This window comes from Culex pipiens, chromosome 3 (genome assembly GCF_016801865.2).
Source record: "Culex pipiens pallens isolate TS chromosome 3, TS_CPP_V2, whole genome shotgun sequence".
NCBI classification, from domain to species: domain Eukaryota; kingdom Metazoa; phylum Arthropoda; class Insecta; order Diptera; family Culicidae; genus Culex; species Culex pipiens.
This window is the reverse complement of record NC_068939.1, coordinates 115280024-115304715: the sequence shown is the minus strand read 5'-3', so window position 1 is coordinate 115304715 and position 24692 is coordinate 115280024. Positions and strand designations below refer to the sequence as shown.

At 34.1% G+C, this 24692-nt stretch overlaps 1 protein-coding gene across 1 annotated transcript; it reads left to right on the top strand.

Moving 5' to 3' along the window:
* The first annotated feature begins 5883 nt into the window (after positions 1 to 5883).
* LOC120413998 (T-complex protein 1 subunit eta) lies at positions 5884 to 16595 on the top strand. Its single transcript, XM_039575007.2, has 4 exons — positions 5884 to 6039; positions 6484 to 6582; positions 14680 to 15796; positions 15859 to 16595. Exons 1-4 carry the CDS (start codon positions 6037 to 6039, stop codon positions 16266 to 16268), a joined length of 1629 nt encoding a protein of 542 aa, XP_039430941.1. The 5' UTR covers positions 5884 to 6036; the 3' UTR covers positions 16269 to 16595.
* Positions 16596 to 24692: the final 8097 nt, after the last annotated feature.

Below are 24692 nucleotides of genomic sequence, written 5' to 3'. Positions count from 1 at the left end.
TGAAACATTTTGCATGAAATAATTCAATGAATTTACCATGAAGTAAACAAAGTTCTAAAGGAAGGCATAAAATTTTCTGTATTTTACGTAGTTTTGGTAAAATTTTGTAGTATTCAGGAAGAAACACATTCAGAATGATTCGGAAACTTGTAGTTTAGATCATCTGATTTTTTTTTCATAAAATAAATCAATGATTTTACCATGAAGCAAATAAAGTTCTAAAGGAAAGCATACAATTTTCTGTATGTTACGTAGTTTTGGTAAAATTTTGTAATATTCAGTAAGAATCTCACTCAGAATAATTCGGAAACTTGTAATTTAGATCATTTGAAACATTTTCATAAAATAAATCAATGATTTTACCATGAAGCAAATAAAGTTCTAAAGGAAAGCATACAATTTTCTGTATTTTACGTAGTTTTGGTAAAATTTTGTAGTATTCAGTAAGAATCTCACTCAGAATAATTCGGAAACTTGTAATTTAGATCATTTGAAACATTTTCATAAAATAAATCAATGATTTTACCATGAAGCAAATAAAGTTCTAAAGGAATGCATCAAATTTTCTGTATTTTACGTAGTTTTGGTAAAATTTTGTAGTATTCAGGAAAAAACACACTCAGAATGATTCTGAAACATATAATTTAGATCATTTGAAACATTTTCATAAAAAAATTCAATGAAATCAATGATTTTACCATAAACTTCTAGTCATAAAATGAGGCTTTTTTATTTTTTTCTGTAGTTTTACGTAGTTTTGTGAATTTTTTTGAGAAAATAATGGAAATTTGAGAAGTTCATCATAATCGGAAATTTTGATGTATAATTTTATGGGTTTTGCTAACATTTTAGCAAAGTTATTGTGTTTTTGCAGCGTAGCAAAAATGTTCCCGCTTGAGTCGCTTTTCAGAAATACACGCGGAAAAAAAGTTGCTCCGACTAATTTAGTCGTAGTAATTAGAGGATTGATCAAATCGAGATCTGCAAAGTTCTAGGCTCATCTGGAGATCCGTACAAATCTCTGGAAAAAGGAATCATCCAGATTGGTTGAGTTTTGGCTGAGAACCAGCGAGTTGAAGTTAGCGTTCCAACTTTTTTTCCGCCTTGGACGGAGGAGTGTTAATAAAAATGTATAGATTACTTACAAATGATGAATTATACTCACAGGTTCTTGAAATCGGCCACGGTATCGACTGAGCGACCAGTCCTTCTCCTCCCCTCTTCTAGCAGGTTCAGCAGCAGCCCGAGGTGATTGACCGTCGCTGGTGGATTCTTCAGCTTTTCTCGAACTCGGCCACGATCCCTGCTGTGCGGACCATTTCTTTTGTAACCTCTTCCGGAAGGTTCAGTCGCAGCCTGAGGTGGCTGACCGTCACCGTCATTTTGCATCAGCTTTTCTTAATAACGGCCACGGTCCCGACGTTGCGGATCATCTCCATCTTCATCTATTCTGGCTGGTCGAGGTGGTCGACCGTCGCCGGCGGAATCTTAAACTTTTCAAAGGGGGGCAAAGTGATGTTCTAGAAATCGGTCACGCTTTTCAACGGATTCAGTAGCATCCCGGGTTGAGCTCCAAGTCGGCCTCCGAATTCGGGATCTGGAAAAGGAAACTAATTAAAAAGCTGAAAATTCTTTTTTTTAATTATTTTTAATTCATCATTCTAAACTTTTAAAATGTTATAATTTTAAAATTATAAAACCCCAACATTCTAACATTATCAAATTTAAAAATTGTGATATTCAACAATTCTAAAACTTAAAAGTATCCAAATTTAAAAAATGCAAACATTGAAAAAAAATATAAATTATAAATTTATAAAGTTCTGAAATTCAAAAAAATCTTCAATTTTTATACCAAAACTCAAAAAATTATAAAACTCTAAAAAACAAAATAACAAAAAATTTCTAACATTCAAATTGCTAAATGTTGAATTTATTAAAACAAAAGTTCAAAAAAACCAAAAATGCAATATTATAAAACTTCATGTTTCTAAATTTCTAACATTCTTAAATACTATAATTCTAAAATTTGAGAATTCTTAAATACTCAAACATCAAATTCAAGAATTCTAAAAAATATTGTGTATTTCTTAAACTCTACAATTTTTAAATTCTTAACTACCAAAACTCTAAAATCTTTCAAATTTTTAAATATAGGCTCCAAAAGAATGAAAGCAATAAATCCATTTAAAAAAAATCCTCAAGAGACGGTCAAGGCAAGGGTCATGAAAAAAAAATCTTCAAAATAGAAAATACAATATATAAAAACCTAAAAATTTAAACCTTAAAATAATAATATGATAAAATTTTAAATTTCGAAAGTCTAAGAATTTTTATACAGTTTGTAATCCAAAATCCTCGCTAAAATTTCACTCCGAAAGAAATTTAATTTCCGATATTTAAAATAATGTCTTCTCATAATTTCAAAATCTCTTACATAAAAAGGACTTCAAAAATTGTGGAATTCAAGAATTTAAGAACTAAGAATTTAAAAATAAAAACATTTAAGAATTTACGAATTTCAGAATTTTAGAATTTACGAATTTACGAATTTTAGAATTTACGAATTTTAGAATTTACGAATTTACGAAATTACGAATTTTCGAATTTACGAATTTACGAATTTACGAATTTTAGAATTTTAGAATTTTAGAATTTTAGAATTTTAGAATTTTAGAATTTTAGAATTTTAGAATTTTAGAATTTTAGAATTTAACAATTTAGGATTTTAGGATTTTAGAATTTTAGAATTTATAAGCTTAAGGATACTAAAATCATTTTAGATTTGAGAAAAAAATTTCTATATTGTTTTGAATTTGATATTTTTTAGTTTTTAAATTTTGACTTTTTAATTTTGATTTTTTTTTAATCTTCAAATTTTCGATTACCCAATTTTTTGTATTTTGAATTTCAGATTGCTAAAATTTTGAATTTCGAAATTTCAGATTTTTTAAATTACGATTTTAGAAATTTCGAAAAAAATTAATATGTATTTTGATTTTTTTTTTGTTATTATAAAAACTAATAAAACTATTTTTTTCGAATTTTTGAATTTCTGAAGCTTTGAATTTGGAATGTTCTGATCTTTTTATTTTCGCCAAGAATGTTTAAATTTAGAAAAAAAATATTTCTACCGATTAAATTCCATTCCAAAATTCTAAAGTGGAGGCCAGCTTCTGTTATGTCCAATCAAGCTCATATTTGGCGCCCACCAGAACAAGCCCCAATAATAGTTTTTGTTACACATTCCTATGTCTATATGTTAGGGAAAAGTTTTTAATATTTGATTTACAAAATTAAAAATTGAATAAATCCAGTATAAAATTAAAAATAAATAAGGTTAAAAATCATTACTCAAAACTCAAAAGAAATTAAATATTCAGAGCCGGAGATGTTAAGAAATGACAAGAAACATATAAAAAATAATTTCTACATAATCTTTATCTTCATTTTTCGACGTTTCGTACTAAGAAAATACAAACAAACATTTTCAAAATTGCCATCCGCGCGAAATCCGCGCCTGAGCAAAATTAGCCAGCAAATCCGCGCCAGATCCGCGCCATCCGCGCGATCCGCGCCGTCCGTAACAACCCTGGAAAATTCAAATATTCTAACTTGTTTAAATCTTACAATTCTTCAATTATAAAATCCCTGATTCGAAAAAAAAAATTGCAGAATCCCAAAAATTCCAGAATTCTTAAATACAAAAATAAAAAAAAAACCTTCATTCATAAACAAATAAAAAAATCAGAGATACAAATTTAAAAAATTCTAAAATTCTAAATTATTTAATTCTGAAATTTAAAATCCTAATATTTAAAAACTGTAGAAGACAAAAATTAAAAAATGCTTTTATACAAGATTATTTTATTGATTCTGGAATTCAAAAATCCTTAAATAAAAAAATACAAAAAAACTCTAAAATAAAATAAAAATCTGTCAAAAACATTTAAAAAAATTCCTAAATTCCAGATTTATTAAATTCTAACATTCTCATGTCCTAAAATTCTTAAATCCTAAGAAATCTAAAATTCTGAAGTTCCAAAATTCTTAAATCTTATAATTTGAAATTTTAAAATTTCATCTAGCATCCTAAAATTTAAAAATGAAAATTACAGAAGTCACAAATTCCAATATACAAAATCTCTAACTTCTAAAATTTATTAAATTATTTATTTTTATTTTCAGAAATTTTAAAATTCTGAAATACGAAAAATCAAAAATCATACGATTCTTAATACTTTTTTCATTTAAAAATGCATTGAAATTAATTGATAAGACAACATTTTTTCGATGGATCAGCTGGATGGAACGAGCTGTCAGGTAGGACCTTTTCTGTCATGAAGAGCTGCGAAGTCAATTTTTTTTAAATTGAATTAAAAATTAATTTCAGAACAGTAAAATTAAAGCTTATTGAAAATTAATTTTTTTTCTGAAATTTGGACATTCAAAAACATAAAAATTCTAAAATACATAAACTTTAATTTTATTGTTTTGAAATTTTAAAATACAAAAAATATTTTTTTGTTTAATTCTAAAATTCTTAGATGAAATAAATAAAATAATCAAATGCATAAATTCAAAATATCTTAAATTATAAACTGACAGAATCCTGAAATTTCAAAATTCAGAAAAACAAAAATTCAAAAAACGAAAATTTATATTTTTTCAGGATTTTGTATCTTTAAATAATGGAGTATAATAATTCAAAATATTATAAGATATAAAAAAATAATTTTTGTTAAGGAAAATTATGAATTTTAAAAAAATAAAAATTCTAAAATTCTGAAATAAAATTTAAAAAATTTAATGGAAAAAATTCAAAATTCTTTGATTCTAAATTTCATGAATTCTATATTTCGTTCGAGGTAGTGGAATCTGCTGCTCCTCCAAATGGACGAAAGGAACCTGTCGTGGTTAACAAAGATGTGGCCATAACGACGGGATGGCGGGGGAGGAGCTACTCGGAGGATGTGATCGGGGTAACGATTTGGTACTTGACGGGCTTGGAGAGGTGGCCAAGCAACAAGAGTGATGGGTTAGATTAAGCATCGGATGGCGTACGGTTGGAGATTCCAGACAATCCGACAAAAGTGTGGCACTCAAGGCGAGGACAACATGCCAGAGCAGAAAACGATCAATCATCTCGATCCAAACTCACACCAGCGGCATTCCGGTGCACGTTCAAAGTGGCCAGCTCCCGTGGGCCGTCAGCGTTCGCCTCGAGCACGCCTATGGGTGGACCGCTTCGCACGCAAGAAAAACACCAGCCTGACCTAACCCAAAAATCGATTCGGCGGAAACCGTATGTAGGATTCCGCAGAATTACGGTTCACTTACCGTTTTCCGCCGCGGCCCGCGATGCAAGCTGGGCAAGTGCCCCATCATTAGCGAAAGAAAAATGCGTGGCTTGCCACGAACAGTATGATTTCCGGCACGGTTCACTCACGGACAAGGCACACTTATGCGGGGTACGGATCGTTTCAACTGGGCACGGGCACGTTTGGAGGGCAAGAACGGTTGGACCGGTTACCAACAACAAGCGGACACGACGCACGGAACGCACGGAACGGAATTAAGTCCGTCTTTTCCGGACCGAAAATTCCACGCGGACGCGATGAGCACAAAGGCACAAAGAAAGAATGAAAAATGACAAATGACAGTTGCGAAATACACTAGTGTGTGTGAAGCGAATTTTCGCCGATATTTTTCTGAGAAAACCGCAAAAATACACCCAGGTCCCAAACCAACCTAGGACACGAACCCAACATAAATAAATAGTGTCTTGAATTACCCCCGACAAACGTCCGCCGCCGCCAGACGCAAGATGTTCTGCCGTGTGGGAAGCAGACGCGCGAGCTTCGATATTTCTGGCAGAAGTATCGACTCCGCCGCAGTCTGTCAAATTCCCGCAGTCGGTCTTTTCGTTCATGTGTGCTCTCGGTTTGAGGTTTTTCAGTGAACGAGTAGAAATTCGTACTTAAATTGCATATTTTCCGTGAAAATCCAGCAATTTCCACCAGCACAAGCCTCAAAATGGTAAGTTGGGTAAAGTTCTAGCGAGTTGAGTTGAAAGTTGTGCATTTTTGGTGAAAATAATCATGTGAGCAGAGTTTTCTTCCCGGCGAGCAGAAAACATGCTGTTTTCGTACGCCGTGACCAAATGGTTTTTCAGTGCGCAATTTTTGCGGCTTTTGTGCTAGTTTTATGGGAAAATTTTGGTGCAACTATTTTAAAATTGTATTGTTTTAGTGTGTCGACCAGAATAATCGAAAAACTTTTGAATTTATGCAATAAAACTGCAAATTATTCCGGAACATTCAACCAGAACAGAATGGTGTGGGCGCAGCTCACTTGGATCTTGTGCGGAAGAAGCACCAACACAAAGACAGAAAAAAGTGCCGACTGTCGACCGTTACCCTAACATGATGATTCACTCAAGCAAAACCGAATTAATTCCTTTTTACCAATGTTCTTTTGCAGCAACCCCAAATTGTACTGCTGAAGGAAGGCACCGACACCTCCCAGGGCAAACCGCAGCTCATCTCCAACATCAATGCCTGCCAGTCGATTGTCGATGCGGTGAGTAATTGCAGCAGTAACTGTAACTTGGTGCTAGTTTATTATCAGCTGCGGTGTGTCAGGTAGCGTCTGAAGCGACTCCGACTACAACAACTCCCATACAAAGTTGTTGCTTCCCCGATTATCTCCTTTTCAAACCTTTTTGAAAAATTTTTACGAAGAATTTCGGCAAAATTAAACCCTTGAAGATGAAACACCCTTTCATATCTCGGGACGTGCTTTTCAAGTACCGCCAGTGTCTATTGGGGATGGAATTGGGTCAAATGAAACTAGAATGATGCTCAAATCCAAAAATATGGTAAAATCGAGTCATCCAACAGTGTTTCTAGTTCGAAGGAATCGTATTGACATGCTACAATATTTGAAGTAGAGACTTTCAAACATTTGGGTACTTTTCGAGCAATTTCAACAAAAATATTTCAAAGTTTATTTTTCGAGAGATTATTTTTGGTCAAAAACGTACCGCAACTTTAGACAGCTGCCAGAATGACCGGATTTGTTCTAGGAATGAGATTTTTTCAGCTACACTCAAAGTAAAAAGTATCCTTTTTTCAAGTTCACCCGTCGTCACCCTTTAAAAGGGTATCAAAAATGTACTGAATTTGACATACCCTTTTAAAAGGGTGACGCCGGGTGAACTTTAAAAAAGGATAGAAAGTATCCTTTTTGAGGATTGAAAGTACCCTTTTGAAGGATACTTCTGACTTTGAGTGTAGGTCATCTTAAGATGTTCCCTTAGGGTGTAATCCAGGTTTTTAAGCGAAGATGGCGTTCGAATGGCGAACGCCTGAAATGTCAAAATCGCGCAGTAGCACCAACATTAGAAAAAAAGAATGTGGCTGTCATGCCATGGCACACTTTTTCCGTAATGTTGGTACCACTGCGTGATTTTGACATTTCGGGCGTTCACCATTCGAACGCCATCTTCGCTTAAAAACCTCGATATGGCTGTATGAAAAAAAAAAAAATAATTAAGTTGTCCAAATTAAGTGAGCACAGCTACTTTTCAGTTTCTTTTCCCACTCCCATTCGCATGGAGATGGTGATCTTAGCGGGTTGCAGACTGGATTTCGTCATGTATATGTGATGATTGTCCAGCCCAGGTTGCTTAGAAATAAATTAAAGGGAATTACAACCAATTTTACTTGAACAGGACAGGCAGCACCATGAAAGCCATCCATTGCCGGCCGCTCCCATCTCCACCATTCACCGGGGCAGGAATAAAGATTAGGAGCACGGGAAGTGTTGATGCTGAACTTACTTAGAAAACAGCAACTTTTCAGTTCCTTTTGGGGTCCTAAACAACTCCCTAAAGTTTGGAAACGATTGAATAAGTCACCACTTTGCGCAGGGCGACTTAATTTTAACAGATTCTCAAAAAAGTGTCCACGTGGTTTATGGATGGTTCCGAACAGTTGAAATCTAAAGTTTTTTTGAAAAGGTCCTATAAGCTATTGTTTTTCATATTATGTTTAAAGAACCTACCCAAAAAAATCGAAATTTCCTCCATAGATTAAAATCTCATCTTAATGGATTCCTAGTATGCTCTTCCCGGTGATGTTAGATTTCTCTAATAACTGGTCGTCTCCAAACTCATTATCTTGCACCATTAGGGCATCTCCACCGCCGGGACCTAATTTCGTTGCAAAGCTAATTTGGCACCCGCGTCAAGCCCACCGCGGTACTTGTGCGAGAGCTAATTTAGGTTCGAGTTCATCCGTGTTCATCCGAATCTAAACAAAACTCAGGTTAGCTCCGGGATCTACCGGGAGCAAATCGTCTGACGGATGGTTTTTTCAAGCAAAACAATGTGATTGGGCCAATGTGAGTTTGTAAACAAAGGATTTATCCTGCTCACGTCAGTAAATGTTTACATTAGGAGTGATGATTGATATTTCGGTTTCAATTCTACGTGTTTGGAGATTTTTTCCCTGCTGCAAGTTACGAATGAAAAATTACATTTGACAGTTTAGTGCAGTTTAGTTTTTTAGGTCAGATTGGGGCTGTGTTTGATAAATTTTGGTCAACGCATTGTTGATCAACTGCCAGACATACAAGAGATATGTCATTTGTATTGAGTAAAAAGCAAAATTCAAGCAAAACCTTTTAAATAAGCCAATGCGGATTTTAAAACCTGCAATCCTGCTCTTAAATTCTTAAATTCTTAAATTCTTAAATTCTTAAATTCTTAAATTCTTAAATTCTTAAATTCTTAAATTCTTAAATTCTTAAATTCTTAAATTCTTAAATTCTTAAATTCTTAAATTCTTAAATTCTTAAATTCTTAAATTCTTAAATTCTTAAATTCTTAAATTCTTAAATTCACTGCGCGCTGGACTCACAATCCAGAGGTTACTGGTTGGCCGACAGCTAAAAAGGATAACTTTTTTTTCTCCATTAAGACCAAAAAACTATATCTGTCCTTTTAATTTCAAAATTCTGCATTTTGAGATTCGGCGGAGATTTTCAATATTATTATTGCGGGTATCAGGATTAATTATCATTCCACTGCGATCGTATCCCGCCGTTGCGGAAATCGCAGAGGTCCCTTAGTAGGCTCAATTGTTGGCATGCTCGATCAACATGCTTTATTTCATATCTGAATAAGTCACGTGGTTGCAAAAAATCTGAAATAAGCAGAGCATGCTCAGAAAGTCATGCTGGTTTTTGGTATCCTGAAATGACACGTGGTCGTGAAATGCGTTGCGCTAATCAAAGTGCGCTTTATAGTCGCAGCCAACCTACAGTTCAGAACAGACCGCCGCACTTTGCGCAGTAGCCAGACTGACGCTCTCTAGAACCGCAGAATGTTAAAATATCTCGCCAAGGATAATATATTGAATACAAGATTATTAAAACGTTTGTGATTTTCAGTCGTATTCAAAAAGGATTCCAATTCTTCGATTTTTTCATCAGAACATATTGCAAACAAGCGCCGCGAGAAGAAACGTCAAACGCCACTTTTCATTTTTGTTACTTTTTAGTTGCCTATCGCTTAAGAAAAATCTTTTTGTGGCCCATTCCCTGACCGTTTCTTGGGCATTTTTTTATTTGGAGTTTTGCGTATCAGCCTTTACGGTACAACTATTCAAAATATTTTTAAATGAAATAAAAAAAATAATAATAATAAAAACGTTTTCGTAATTTTATCTCACTCCCCACTGACGTGAGCAAGATACACCATTTGTTTACAAACTCAAATTAGCCCAATTACATATAATTTAAATTTTAATACATAATTTAAAAAATGTTCAAATCGGTTAAGTTATTTTTAAATTTTGAACATTCATGTTTAAATTTTCTGTGATGGTTTGCTTATATTAAAGATAGGTGGATGATTATTTTTTATTTAAAAATACAAAAAATTATAAACTACCAATAACCAAACAAAGACAAATAATTCTAAAAATCGCTGAAAAATTTAGCCACCGGCAGCTCGGGGACTTCTCGAGCACCTATCTTGGCTACTCGACAGATCCCCGATGAATATTTTCTTCGCTGAATGAACTCGAAGGCTAATTTAGCTTTAGCTTTGCTACCCGCGGTGCGAAAGTAGGGGTGCAAACATGTCGGGAGCAAATCGGATGAACGCTTTTAAAAATTTGAAAATGATATTTTATTGCTGTAAGCAAACAATTAGGACATATAATGCAATTGGAAGCATGTTCCATCATACTAGAACATAGTTTCATTGATTTTGATCAACAAAACGGCTAAAATTGGAAAATGAATAAATTAGATCCCCGCGGTGGGCTTGATTCAGTAGCCAAATTAGCTCCCAGCGGTGCGGAAACGTGCATTAGCTACGGAGAAAAGCTAAAACTGGAAACAAATTTTCATGAATATAAAAAAAATGAGTAATTTGGTTCAAAACGACTTTATTTAATTGAAAAATTGTGGAGTTTATCATTTTTTGTATTTTTAAATAATATAAGTTAATAATATAAGTTTAATATAAGCAAAACATCACAGAAAATTTAAACATGAATGTTCAAAATTTAAAAATAACATAACCTATTTGAATTTTTATTAAGCCAATTTGAGTTTGTAAACAAAGGGTGTATCCTGCTCACGTCAGTGGGGAGTGAGATAAAATTACGAATACGTTTTTTTATTATTTTTCATTTATAAATATTTTGAATAGTTGTATCGAAAAGGCTGATACGCAAAACTCCATATAAAAAAACGCCCAAGAAATGGTCAGGGAAAGGGCCACGAAAAGATTTTTCTTAAGTGGGTACGCAACTAAAAAGTTACAAAAATGAAAAGTGGCGTTTGACGTTTCTTCGCGCGATGCTTGTTTGCAATATGTTCTGATGAAAAAATCGAAGAATTGGAATTTTCCTTTTTGAATGCGACTGAAAATCACAAACGTTTTAATAATCTTGTATTCGATATAATAATATTGAAAATCCTCGCCGAATCTCAAAATGCAGAATTTTGAAATTAAAAGGACAGATATAGTTTTTTGGTCTTAATGGAGTAAAAAAAAGTTGTCCTTATAGCTGTCGGCCAACCAGTAACCTCTGGATTGTGAGTCCAGCGCGCAGTGAATTTAAGAATTTAAGAATTTAAGAATTTAAGAATTTAAGAATTTAAGAATTTAAGAATTTAAGAATTTAAGAATTTAAGAATTTAAGAATTTAAGAATTTAAGAATTTAAGAATTTAAGAATTTAAGAATTTAAGAATTTAAGAATTTAAGAATTTAAGAATTTAAGAATTTAAGAATTTAAGAATTTAAGAATTTAAGAATTTAAGAATTTAAGAATTTAAGAATTTAAGAATTTAAGAATTTAAGAATTTAAGAATTTAAGAATTTAAGAATTTAAGAATTTAAGAATTTAAGAATTTAAGAATTTAAGAATTTAAGAATTTAAGAATTTAAGAATTTAAGAATTTAAGAATTTAAGAATTTAAGAATTTAAGAATTTAAGAATTTAAGAATTTAAGAATTTAAGAATTTAAGAATTTAAGAATTTAAGAATTTCAGAATTTAAGAATTTAAGAATTTAAGAATTTAAGAATTTAAGAATTTAAGAATTTAAGAATTTAAGAATTTAAGAATTTAAGAATTTAAGAATTTAAGAATTTAAGAATTTAAGAACTTAAGAATTTAAGAACTTAAGAATTTAAGAATTTAAGAATTTAAGAATATAAGAATTTAAGAATTTAAGAATTTACGAATTTAAGAATTTACGAATTTACGAATTTAAGAATTTAAGAATTTAAGAATTTAAGAATTTAAGAATTTAAGAATTTAAGAATTTAAGAATTTAAGAATTTAAGAATTTAAGAATTTAAAAATTTAAGAATTTAAGAATTTAAGAATTTAAGAATTTAATAATTTAAGAATTTAAGAATTTAAGAATTTAAGAATTTAAGAATTTAAGAATTTAAGAATTTAAGAATTTAAGAATTTAAGAATTTAAGAATTTAAGAATTTAAGAATTTAAGAATTTAAGAATTTAAGAATTTAAGAATTTAAGAATTTAAGAATTTAAGAATTTAAGAATTTAAGAATTTAAGAATTTAAGAACTTAAGAATTTAAGAACTTAAGAATTTAAGAATTTAAGAATTTAAGAATTTAAGAATTTAAGAATTTAAGAATTTAAGAATTTAAGAATTTAAGAATTTAAGAATTTAAGAATTTAAGAATTTAAGAATTTAAGAATTTAAGAATTTAAGAATTTAAGAATTTAAGAATTTAAGAATTTAAGAATTTAAGAATTTAAGAATTTAAGAATTTAAGAATTTAAGAATTTAAGAATTTAAGAATTTAAGAATTTAAGAATTTAAGAATTTAAGAATTTAAGAATTTAAGAATTTAAGAATTTAAGAATTTAAGAATTTAAGAATTTAAGAATTTAAGAATTTAAGAATTTAAGAATTTAAGAATTTAAGAATTTAAGAATTTAAGAATTTAAGAATTTAAGAATTTAAGAATTTAAGAATTTAAGAATTTAAGAATTTAAGAATTTAAGAATTTAAGAATTTAAGAATTTAAGAATTTAAGAATTTAAGAATTTAAGAATTTAAGAATTTAAGAATTTAAGAATTTCAGAATTTAAGAATTTAAGAATTTAAGAATTTAAGAATTTAAGAATTTAAGAATTTAAGAATTTAAGAATTTAAGAATTTAAGAATTTAAGAATTTAAGAATTTAAGAATTTAAGAATTTAAGAATTTAAGAACTTAAGAATTTAAGAACTTAAGAATTTAAGAATTTAAGAATTTAAGAATTTAAGAATATAAGAATTTAAGAATTTAAGAATTTACGAATATAAGAATTTACGAATTTACGAATTTAAGAATTTAAGAATTTAAGAATTTAAGAATTTAAGAATTTAAGAATTTAAGAATTTAAGAATTTAAGAATTTAAGAATTTAAGAATTTAAGAATTTAAGAATTTAAGAATTTAAGAATTTAAGAATTTAAGAATTTAAGAATTTAAGAATTTAAGAATTTAAGAATTTAAGAATTTAAGAATTTAAGAATTTAAGAATTTAAGAATTTAAGAATTTAATAATTTAAGAATTTAAGAATTTAAGAATTTAAGAATTTAAGAATTTAAGAATTTAAGAATTTAAGAATTTAAGAATTTAAGAATTTAAGAATTTAAGAATTTAAGAATTTAAGAATTTAAGAATTTAAGAATTTAAGAATTTAAGAATTTAAGAATTTAAGAATTTAAGAATTTAAGAATTTAAGAATTTAAGAATTTAAGAATTTAAGAATTTAAGAATTTAAGAATTTAAGAATTTAAGAATTTAAGAATTTAAGAACTTAAGAATTTAAGAACTTAAGAATTTAAGAATTTAAGAATTTAAGAATTTAAGAATTTAAGAATTTAAGAATTTAAGAATTTAAGAATTTAAGAATTTAAGAATTTAAGAATTTAAGAATTTAAGAATTTAAGAATTTAAGAATTTAAGAATTTAAGAATTTAAGAATTTAAGAATTTAAGAATTTAAGAATTTAAGAATTTAAGAATTTAAGAACTTAAGAATTTAAGAATTTAAGAACTTAAGAATTTAAGAATTTAAGAATATAAGAATTTAAGAATTTAAGAATTTACGAATTTAAGAATTTACGAATTTACGAATTTAAGAATTTAAGAATTTAAGAATTTAAGAATTTAAGAATTTAAGAATTTAAGAATTTAAGAATTTAAGAATTTAAGAATTTAAGAATTTAAGAATTTAAAAATTTAAGAATTTAAGAATTTAAGAATTTAATAATTTAAGAATTTAAGAATTTAAGAATTTAAGAATTTAAGAATTTAAGAATTTAAGAATTTAAGAATTTAAGAATTTAAGAATTTAAGAATTTAAGAATTTAAGAATTTAAGAATTTAAGAATTTAAGAATTTAAGAATTTAAGAATTTAGAATTTAAGATCAGGATTGCATGTTTTCAAACACAGCCCCAATCTGACCTTAAAACTAAACTGCATCACCCCACATTGTCAAAAGTAATTTTTCATGCGTAACTTGCAGCACAGGAGGGCAAATACCTCCAAACTCGAAGAATTGAAACCGAAAAATTAATCATCACTCCTAATGTAAACATTTACTGACGTGAGCAGGATAAACTCTTTGTTTACAAACTCACATTGGCCTAATAACATTGTTTTGCTTGAAAAAACCATCCGTCAGACGATTTGCTCCCGGTAGATCCCGGAGCTAACCTGAGTTTTGTTTGGATTCGGATGAACACGGATGAACTCGAACCTAAATTAGCTCTCGCACAAGTACCGCGGTGGGCTTGACGCGGGTGCCAAATTAGCTTTGCAACGAAATTAGGTCCCTGCGGTGGAGATGCCCTAAAGGCCCTCGCGGTTTTAGAGTGTTTAAATGTGGTTTTCGGCTACCGGCTTTGATTCTTCTTCTTATCCGGGCCGACCCACCTATCTCTATTTTCGGCCCAATTCACAGAGGGCATTCCCGTATCGGAATCTTGTCGGTGATTATTTTTCATAATACGCACAATTTAAATTTTACCAACCGAAAAGTTTCGAGGCGGCAACCCAGACAACGTCCACTCTCGACAACGCAGTTCTATAAGTTTTCTTTGTCTCTACCTCTTCCATATCAGGTCCGCACCACGTTGGGCCCGCGCGGCATGGACAAGCTGATCGTGGAGAACAACGGCAAGGCGACCATTTCGAACGACGGTGCCACCATCATGAAGCTGCTGGATATTGTCCATCCGGCGGCCAAAACGCTCGTCGACATTGCCAAGTCGCAGGACGCCGAGGTGGGCGACGGAACGACCAGCGTGGTGCTGCTGGCGGGCGAATTTCTCAAACAGCTGAAGCCTTTCATCGAGGAGGGCGTGCATCCGCGGATTGCCATCAAGGCCGTCCGGAAGGCGCTGAACCTGTGCGTGTCGCGCATCAACGAGCTGGCGTTCAAGATCGAGAAGCACGACAACGAGAAGCACCGTGCCTTGCTGGAAAAGTGCGCGGCCACGGCGATGAACTCGAAGCTGATTCACCAGCAGAAGGACTTTTTCTCGAAGATGGTCGTCGACGCGGTTACGACGTTGGACGTGTTGCTGCCGTTGAACATGATCGGTATCAAGAAGATCGCCGGTGGAGCGCTGGAAGAATCGATGCTGATTGATGGTGTGGCCTTCAAGAAGACCTTCGCGTACGCCGGCTTCGAGATGCAGCCCAAATCGTACGAGAACGTCAAGATTGCGCTGTTGAACATCGAGCTGGAGCTGAAGGCCGAACGTGACAACGCGGAGGTGCGTGTCGATAATGTGGCCGAGTACCAGAAGGTGGTCGATGCCGAGTGGCAGATCCTGTACGACAAGCTGGAAAAGATCTACAAGTCGGGAGCTCAGGTCGTGCTGTCCAAGCTGCCCATTGGTGACGTCGCAACGCAGTACTTTGCCGACCGGGACATGTTCTGCGCTGGCCGCGTCCAGGAAGAGGATCTCAAGCGGACGCTGAAGGCGTGTGGTGGCGCCGTCATGACTACCGTGACGGACATTGACGACAAAGTGCTGGGCAAGTGCGCCCACTTCGAGGAGCGACAGGTCGGCGGCGAGCGGTTCAACATCTTCCAGGGTTGCCCGAACGCGAAAACTTGCACCATGATCCTGCGCGGTGGAGCGGAACAGTTCCTGGAGGAGACGGAACGATCGCTGCATGACGCCATCATGATCGTGAGGCGTACGATCCGTAACGATTCCGTTGTTGCTGGTAAGAAGCTACGAAACATAGTTATAGTTGAAATTTCACTAAATTTGCTTCATCTTTTCCAGGTGGTGGCGCCATCGAGATGGAACTGTCCAAGATGCTGCGTGACTACTCGCGCACCATCGCCGGCAAGGAGCAGCTGCTGATTGGGGCGATCGCCAAGGCGCTGGAAATCATTCCCCGACAGCTGTGCGACAACGCCGGCTTCGACGCGACCAACATTCTGAACAAACTGCGACAGAAGCACGCACAAGGTTGCCAGTGGTACGGCGTGGACATCCTGAAGGAGCACATTGCGGACAACTTCGAGGCGTTCGTGTGGGAACCGTCGGTCATCAAGATCAACGCGTTGACGGCGGCCTGCGAGGCGACCTGCATGATCTTGTCGGTCGACGAAACGATCAAGAGTCCCAGATCGGCCGGCGGAGAAATGCCCCAGGCTCCGATGGGACGCGGCATGGGTCGTCCATTCTAAATCCTTCGCCCCTCCCAAAAGAACAAAGCTTAGCTTCTCTAGCCCTAACACGACTCACATCTTTCCCCCTTTTAACCAGCAAGTCATCCTAGTGCTACTTATCGACTAATACTTTGTGCAGTGCACCCATCGTCGAGTGTTTCTGCAGTGCCTCTCATACATTCGTCACTTAAGTTTGATTTATTCTACTCAAGCAAGCACGTTGCATAAAAAGCAAACACTCATCGAGCAGCAAATCCAACACATCATCTCTGTATGAAATGTATTACAACAAACACACACACACACTAAAAAAGAAGAGATCAATAAAGAAACGACATAAGTCTCGCTTTTGGTTACACATTTTTTCAACGAACAAAAAAAAAGAGTTCATTGTTGCTTTCCTACGTTTGATTGGTGCCCCCGTCGCGTTGATCGCGACGCGGAGGCTTCATATTTCATCACACGTCCCATATAGGGGAACTATCCCCTTTCTCAGCCTATTTCTATTATCGGCCTATCAGCAATTTGATCATGAATTACAGCTTTCATAAAGTGTTTTTGACTGTTCCAAAGTAATAAATATTTGATATCCGGCTCCGTAAAACTTTGGTAGATGAGCCTAAATAAATAAAGACAGTTATAAAAAAAAAAGTAATAAATAGCTCAAATAAGAGTGAGCAAGCAACTCTCCATTGATGATGCATCTGAAAATGTTGATTAATAGCGGAAAAGCGGAAAAGTGATGAGAATTGGTCGAACGGCTTAGAGTGATTAAAATGGGTATATTTCCCCTATGTATTTAGTTGCCTCGGACTCAAGGGGCTGGAAACTCTAATATTACTTAGGAATACTGAGTATACTAACGATATTCCAGTATACTTGTTAGTATACTAACCGAAAAGCAATAAACTGTTAGTATATTAAAGATACTCTCAGTATATTGGTAAGTATACTGGCGATATGTAAAGGAAATAATAAGTATACTAACATATATTTTGATATACTGGTGAACATAATAAATATAGCTCTAAGAGTTTCCAACCCCTTGCTCGGACTGCTGAATTGGCTGAATCTTGAGCGGGTTCTTAGGGTTTTTTTTTCTGTTGGTTACCGTTTCAAGGGCTGTGCTTAAATTTGCTTCAAATGTTGCTCCCTGTTGATGTTAAGGAAGCTTTTATTTTGCTTGCTTCCTTCTGAGAAAAACTATGGATTTTGCCAAAATTCGCAAAAAATCGGAAAAAGTCCGATATATCAGATTGTTTTTGTCAAAAAGTCAGGAAAAATCTGGAATGTATGCAGAAAAACATCGTTTCAGTACTTTTCTGCCAGGTGGCTAGCGTCTCTCCCAAAATTATACAAGGCTTCGTGGACCCGGTGGTGCGATGGTTAGCGGCTTCGGCTGCCGATCCCTCATGTGATCTGCGGGCCCGGGTTCGATTCCAGCCCATCTCCTCCTGGTGTTTGTGTATGTCCCGTTTTGTTAGTAAACTCCGTCTAAAAAAACGGTGTGATTTTCAATAAAAAGTCTTGAGTTTTTTTAATAGGTCTTATAAACTTATGAAAGACAATAGTTCATAAGACATTAAAAAGACTCTAGAATTGTGAGATTCTTGTAGGAAATTCCCGTACAACTTTGCCAAAGGTTGCAAAACGGTCCGAGTTGATCCTGTTTTTTCAGATTTTTTTTTATTAAAAAGTATTTTCTTGCATCCAGAGTTTTTTTGGAAAAGTTTTCATAAACTTTTGTCCCTCATATGTTTATAAGACCTATTAAAAAACTTTCGATATACTTCCTATACACCCATGGTACATATTACATCTGGAAAGGGGTACATCGTCGGGTACATCTTTTATGTCAGAAAAATGTGTAATTTTACCTCTGAAAATGTGTAATTTTACCACTTTTCTGTTGTAATGACGCTTTTTCAGTCGAAATAGAGGTAAAATTACATCATAAAAGAGGTAATATTCAACCTTCCAAATTTATACAATTTTTTACTGTGTACTTTCAAGTAGGGGAACTATACCCTTTCTCAGCCTATTTCTATTATCGGCCTATCAGCACTTTGATCATGAATTACAGCTTATATAAAGTGTTTTTGACTGTTCCAAAGTAATAAATAGCTCAAATAAAAGTGAGCAAGCAACTCTCCATTGTTGAAACATCTGAAAATGTTGATTTAATAGCAGAAACGGCAAAAGTGATGAGAATTGGTCGAATGGCTTAGTGTGATTAAAATGGGTATATTTCCCCTATGTACAGTATGCAAAAAAGTATTTTTGCAATTCCATCGTGAAACTACTCACTTTTCCTGTCATTCTTGAACGACGAAATAGCCTACTTTTCTGTACCAAAAATAACAGAATCGAATAGCAACACTTTTCAAAATAAATGCTGAAAAGTTCTACTTTTCAGTACTCAAATGGGTGCTGAAAAGTTGAACTTTTCAGCACTTGTTTCGAAAAGAAACACTTTTCAATTTTTTTTTGATTTAAACGATTTATTGACAAAACACATAAAAGTTTGACTTAAAATTTCACTCAGTGTGTGTTTTTTGGAATTGCAAAAAATGTTTTATGGAACTCGTTGCAAAACTTGATTTTTTCAGCACTCTTCGTATTTATCCAACTCGGACTCGTGCTGAAAAAATCCGCTTTTTGCAACTTGTTGCATAAACTACTATTACACCCCTTGGGCACTATCCACATTTTGTGATGAAACATGTAAACAATTCAAAGCCACAGAAAGACAGAAACCTAGTACTACGTTTTGTTCAGAAACTCATACCGAACATTTTGCTACAAAAAGCTCATGAAAAGATGATTTCTATAAAAAGCTCTATAACAAATACTATTACAAAAATCAAAAAAGGTGCAAAAAAGTTTGTACACTTTTCCAAAAAATAACATAAATAAAGTTATTTGTTGACAAATCACCAAAAATCCAGTCTCACATCTCAAAATAGGCATCCTTGACTGTTTAAAAAAATAATTTGGATTGAATATAAAGTTTACTTACTACTTAGTATGAATGTTTATATAACTCTGGAAATTCTATGTAAAACTTATTTAAACTTAATTTTGCAAACTTTTAATTAATCTAAATGTCAATATATGACCATAGAATTGCTAAATAAATATTTCGGAGTGGATAGAATACCGTTTTGGGGGTCTTTGTATCGAAAGAATAGATTTTTCGTTGGAATTTCGTACCAACCCGGAACTGCGACGTCGGAAAATCCGCCGGCATCCAAACCGGTCCCCAATTCACAAGTCAACCTATGTGGCATCAGAAAGGGCAAAAAATTTCCGATCTTTTGATACCCATTCATCTAGGTTTTCTATAAAACCCACGTTTTTTAATACCTAGGTAAAAACGTTGTTATGGTTTCGTTTGAGCAATCTGCCAAAAATGTATGGACTTTCGTAATATTTGTTCTCGTGGATCGATAATTAAATAAACAAAACTATTTTTAACAAATTTCAGGAAAAATTCTGACTTTTTAACAATTTTACAAATTTTGTTAAAAAGCTTATAAACTTAGTTAACTAAATATAAACATTGATTTTTTGGGAAAAACTATATTAGCAACCTTAGTGATGGTACATTTGACGTAAAAATAAAATTTGAACACCTTTAACCTGATTTTAACAACAAAAATTTTAAATACCGTCACCCCGGTATTTAAAATAAGAATTTTCAACTATTTTTTTATTGAAAAACTTTCTTTCAAAAATAGTGCGTGGACTTTGTGTGGCCTACCCTAGTACATGTGTTAAAAATAAAAGTCTTGAGAAAAAATTCCAAAAATTAATTAAATTCCTATCAGTGTCACTCCGGTTTACGATATGTTAAAAGGTTACAGTTTTATTCTCAAGGCAAGCAATCAGATGCTGCTGATTTTATTTCAACAGTTCAGCAGAAAACTGGCTGTAGACAGCTTGAACTAACGGACAAATAATAAACACGGAAAGGGGATCCATCGCCAAACCAGCAGAAGTATTTTCCGGGTTCGATTTTGCTGATATCATCAGCGAAAAAATTCACTGGACTAGGGATTTTTTTGCTGAAATCAGTGGCTGAGCAAAATCAAATCCAGCAACTTAGTTCTGTTGGTTTATTACTGGTAAAAACATATCTGACAGACAAAAATAGCGAAATGTGGCAATGATTACAGCGTAGTTCTCTACTACTTTGGCAGAAATTCTACTGTAATGGGTAGCTGCAGAAACGACAGTTGTCATTCTCATCTCAAATTAGCGACTTTTTTTGCTAGTCTTAGCGAGCTTTACCGCGTTTTGGCGATGGATCCTCTTTCCGTGAAACATTAATTTTGTAAAGAAAAAAAATTGAAAGTGCAAGTTTCTCCATAGTAATTTCGTTCCCAAATTTTGCGAGGCTGTTTTTGGGTCCTGAAAAGGACACAACAATGTATTGCTGGTTGTATTTTTAACTCTGTTTCACTCTACTGTCACTTGCGTCCCTATATGTCTGAAAGATTTATGATTTATATTGTGTTATTTATTTCACGTTGATTTTATTTCTGCGTTTGAAAAATAATCAAAAAATATTTCGGCACTTGAACCCAGCACACTGTACACTGTGCCCTAGATCGCTAGGCTATCACACCATTCATTGAAGAATGGGAAGGATAATAATAGGGGAAAGTGGGGCAATACGACCATATGGGACAAGAGGAACAATCCTGAAGTTTGTTTTGAAAAGGTCCAATAAACCAAATTTTCATTTTTTGCTTTTTAGGTGTTTTTGAATACCCCTGACTCAAGGCGGTTCTAAACACACTCAAAAAGCAAAAATTGAAAATTTGGTTTATTGGACCTTTTCAAAACAAACTCCAGAATCGCTCGTACGGCCGCAATTTTTACAATTTTGATTATTTCCAGTATGAGAAATAGTTGTTAGCAATGCAATTAGCTGCTTCTACTACCACATAACAGTAAAAACGACGTAAACGCCATGGAGCATAAGAATAAATGATTTTTTTTTCCAAAGCCTTTGTTTTCTTATAATATTTATAAAGTACGAAATAAGGCTTGCGGTTTATTTTAAGGCTCATTTTATCTAAATTCTATTGTTCCTAGATCAGTAGGGGACCATCCATAAACCACGTGGACACTTTAGGGGGGGGGGTATGGCGATTGTCCACGATTCATACAAAAAAGTTTTTTTTTGTATGGACAATTGTCCACGAAGGGGGGGGGGTAACATATTCCCAAAAAAGTGTCCGATGGGGGGGGGGGGGTAACAGATTCCCAAAAAAGTGTCCACGTGGTTTATGGATGGTCCCTAGTGCCCTACCAATGATTTGCACGTAATATATCGTATGTTTTATCATTTCGTTGTTTTTATTGAAAGCTTTTAGAAAACCTTGTTTAAGTGGGGCAAATTTACTAGTGGAACAGCATCTAATACCAGCGTGCCTCTAATGTTGGCAGGTCAGTACAAAACAGCAATCAGCAAATCAGTGTTGATGATTATTATCATAAGTTCTTCAGAAAAACCATCCCAATTTGCTCCAATACATGTTCTGGACATATAAGGCATATTCCTTTGATGTAATTTCACAAGTACACTTTCCGACATGTCAAACAACACTGATTTTTGCTCAGAAACCCAAATTTGACATATTCATTACGATCTGGTGCCATTTGGCGACCCTGCCACCAACCCGGAATATCCGTAACATGGTTCCGGTGGACCAATTTCGGTAATTTCACAAGTACACTTTCCGACATGTCGCAACCCAGTTTTTATTTTCAAAAAATCGTATCTTAAAGTATTGAAAACATAACTTCACCATTTTTTGATAAGTCATTTAAAACTTTCCGAGGAATCTGATAAAAATATTTTCAGACATAGGCTCTCTGGTCCCAAGACCTTCAAAACTGCATTACGACCTTTTCAAATGTTAAGCTAGATTTTTGAAACTTCTTACTATTTTTCCCAAATAGCCAAACTAATCACCTTTCTTTTGCGCCTAAGACAGCTAAAATCGGATGAAATGGCGCGGAAATATATTTTTTTTGAAAAAAGTGTTTTTTTACGAAAATCGACGAAAATTGTCATTTTAGGACCACCCTAACACGGCGTAGGTCATCCTAATGGCCAAACAAAAAAATACGGGTCGGATTATTTTGACCCGTAAAAAAAAAATTTGAGCGCGATCTGAGAACTTTTTTTTTCGAATCATGCTGTTTTCTTGGGGAATTGCTGATTGATTTAATGTATGGAAAAAATACGAAATGCTGGAACAACAGGGAAATAAATGCATAAAAGTACTTAAAAATTGATGAAAAAAAAGGAAAAAAAGTCCATAAATAAAAACAAAGATAAAATGAAAATGTACCGTTTATTAGTAAAATATTATTATTTCATCTAAAGATTACAAAAACGCTTCAAATACATTCTAAGATGATTTTCAAAATATCGGAAAGATTCTAAACGGTTTTTAATGGTTTTTAAAGAGCATTTCCTTAGCTAGTTAGACTTGCCCAAACTTCCCCTATAGATATACGTTATAATATGAAATTATCAGAAAATAAAACAGCCTTGCGTCTCCATTATAACTACTTTCTGATTATGTGCATGATATACCTGATTCTTCAGTTTTTGACCATTTCTCTACATAAAAAAATGTTTATATTTGGTTCTTGCAGCAATCGACGGAGTTCAAACATGTGGATCTTTCTATTTAGTTTCCCAGTTTAAAAAAAATTTAAAAAAGCCTAAGATGAATCAAGAATTACTTGTAATATACCAAGTACAGTTTTTACTTTTTCCTACCATAAAAAGCAGCCCTGCATGAACTGCGTAGTACCTCCTCGTTCCAATTGCGTACTGCCTAATTTATTTTTCTTTATCTCAGCTGGGGGTAATCTCGGGTCGCCACACAGTCGAACGTCGAACATCGCCCAAAATATGTATAAATTCAACAAACGCCGAGTGTCAACGACTTTTCCCTCCCGTTTTGGTCTCTGGTTATATTAATTTGTATATTTTGTTGTAGGTATTCCTTCGCGATGAAATCTTGCGTCTGAAAAAAATACAAGGGAGCTCGCCTATCTTCGAAACGTGAATATTTACCAAACCAGCTGATGTTTATACATGCATGGGTGTTCGCTATATACGCAGAAGTGGAGTCAGTTGTCAAACGGCTGAAAATTCTTTCAAGCATCAATTTTAACTAATATATTCCAGTGATTTTTTTTATTGTTTCATAACTGTAGTCAAATACTTGAAAACGTTTACCAAAACTAGTAGTCTTTTATTCTGGAAACCTTAAACTTTCCTTTTCATGCAACAGAGTGTACTGCTCGGCCGTTGGTACCGATAAACAAAAAAGTGGAAAAAGCTACAACGCAGTAAGGGAAGGCGTGTTTACCTGGTCTGGGAGCTATTTCTGGGTTGACTGAATGGTAAACTGGCTGGGTTTACATTTTGACTTCTTCGCACCCTCTCCGTCGTCGTAGAGAGATTGCGGACTGGAATGAGTTGCGCTCCAGGAGGGAGGAATACATATTAATACATTTTAACAACGTGACCGTTTATTGAAAGCAACTCGTTGAAATGGAATTATGGAAGGTTTTTTTATTCTTCACTTCTATTCTTTGAAGGACGAGGGAATCGTTTTGGATTTAACATTAGAGACGAAATATTGCACATGAGAGCATGCGCAGAAATTGCTGGGATTCGTTGACCTTGTAAGCATTGATAGATATAGATACAAAAAAGGCTGCCATATGACCCACAGTCGCCCGCCCAACCCTGACCACAATGTGCCAGCCCAAAGCACGCCCCTCCCCCTCCCCCCCCATTATACATTCAGAATCCTCCAGGCCATTTTTTTTCTTGACCACTTTAAGGTTGCAACAACCACCCACACAGCTAGTCCCCCCCACCCCACCCATCTCCATTATAACTTTTTCCCAGCTTTTTCCTCCGCCAATTTTGAAACTTTACCCCTGAAACCTCACAACCATGGCCACACTTCCCCAAATATTATGTTCCCCCCCCCCCACCGCCCCCCGAATAATAAAAAGCTTCGTTTCCCACATACCCCACTCCCCCTCCGCCTATATTTTTTGGAAAGTCCACCATCCGGCATCGGTGTAAGATTCCATACCCCCCCACCTTCAACTTTACAATAAAACCTTCACCCACCACGCCTCCACTAAAACACACCACTATTATTTTCCTACTATACCCACGCACAGTCCCATCCCAAACACCACGCCCCACAACTCACTCCCACAGCATTAACTTTGTATTTTTTTATTTTGGTTGGGAGCTCACCCCCTTCACGAATCCCTCCGACAATCATATTTTCTATGGGAAAACCATCCCACTAACACACAGTCCTTCCCACCCAGCACCACACCCTACCAACCCCCCTAGTTCACACCCCCCCATCACCCCTCCCA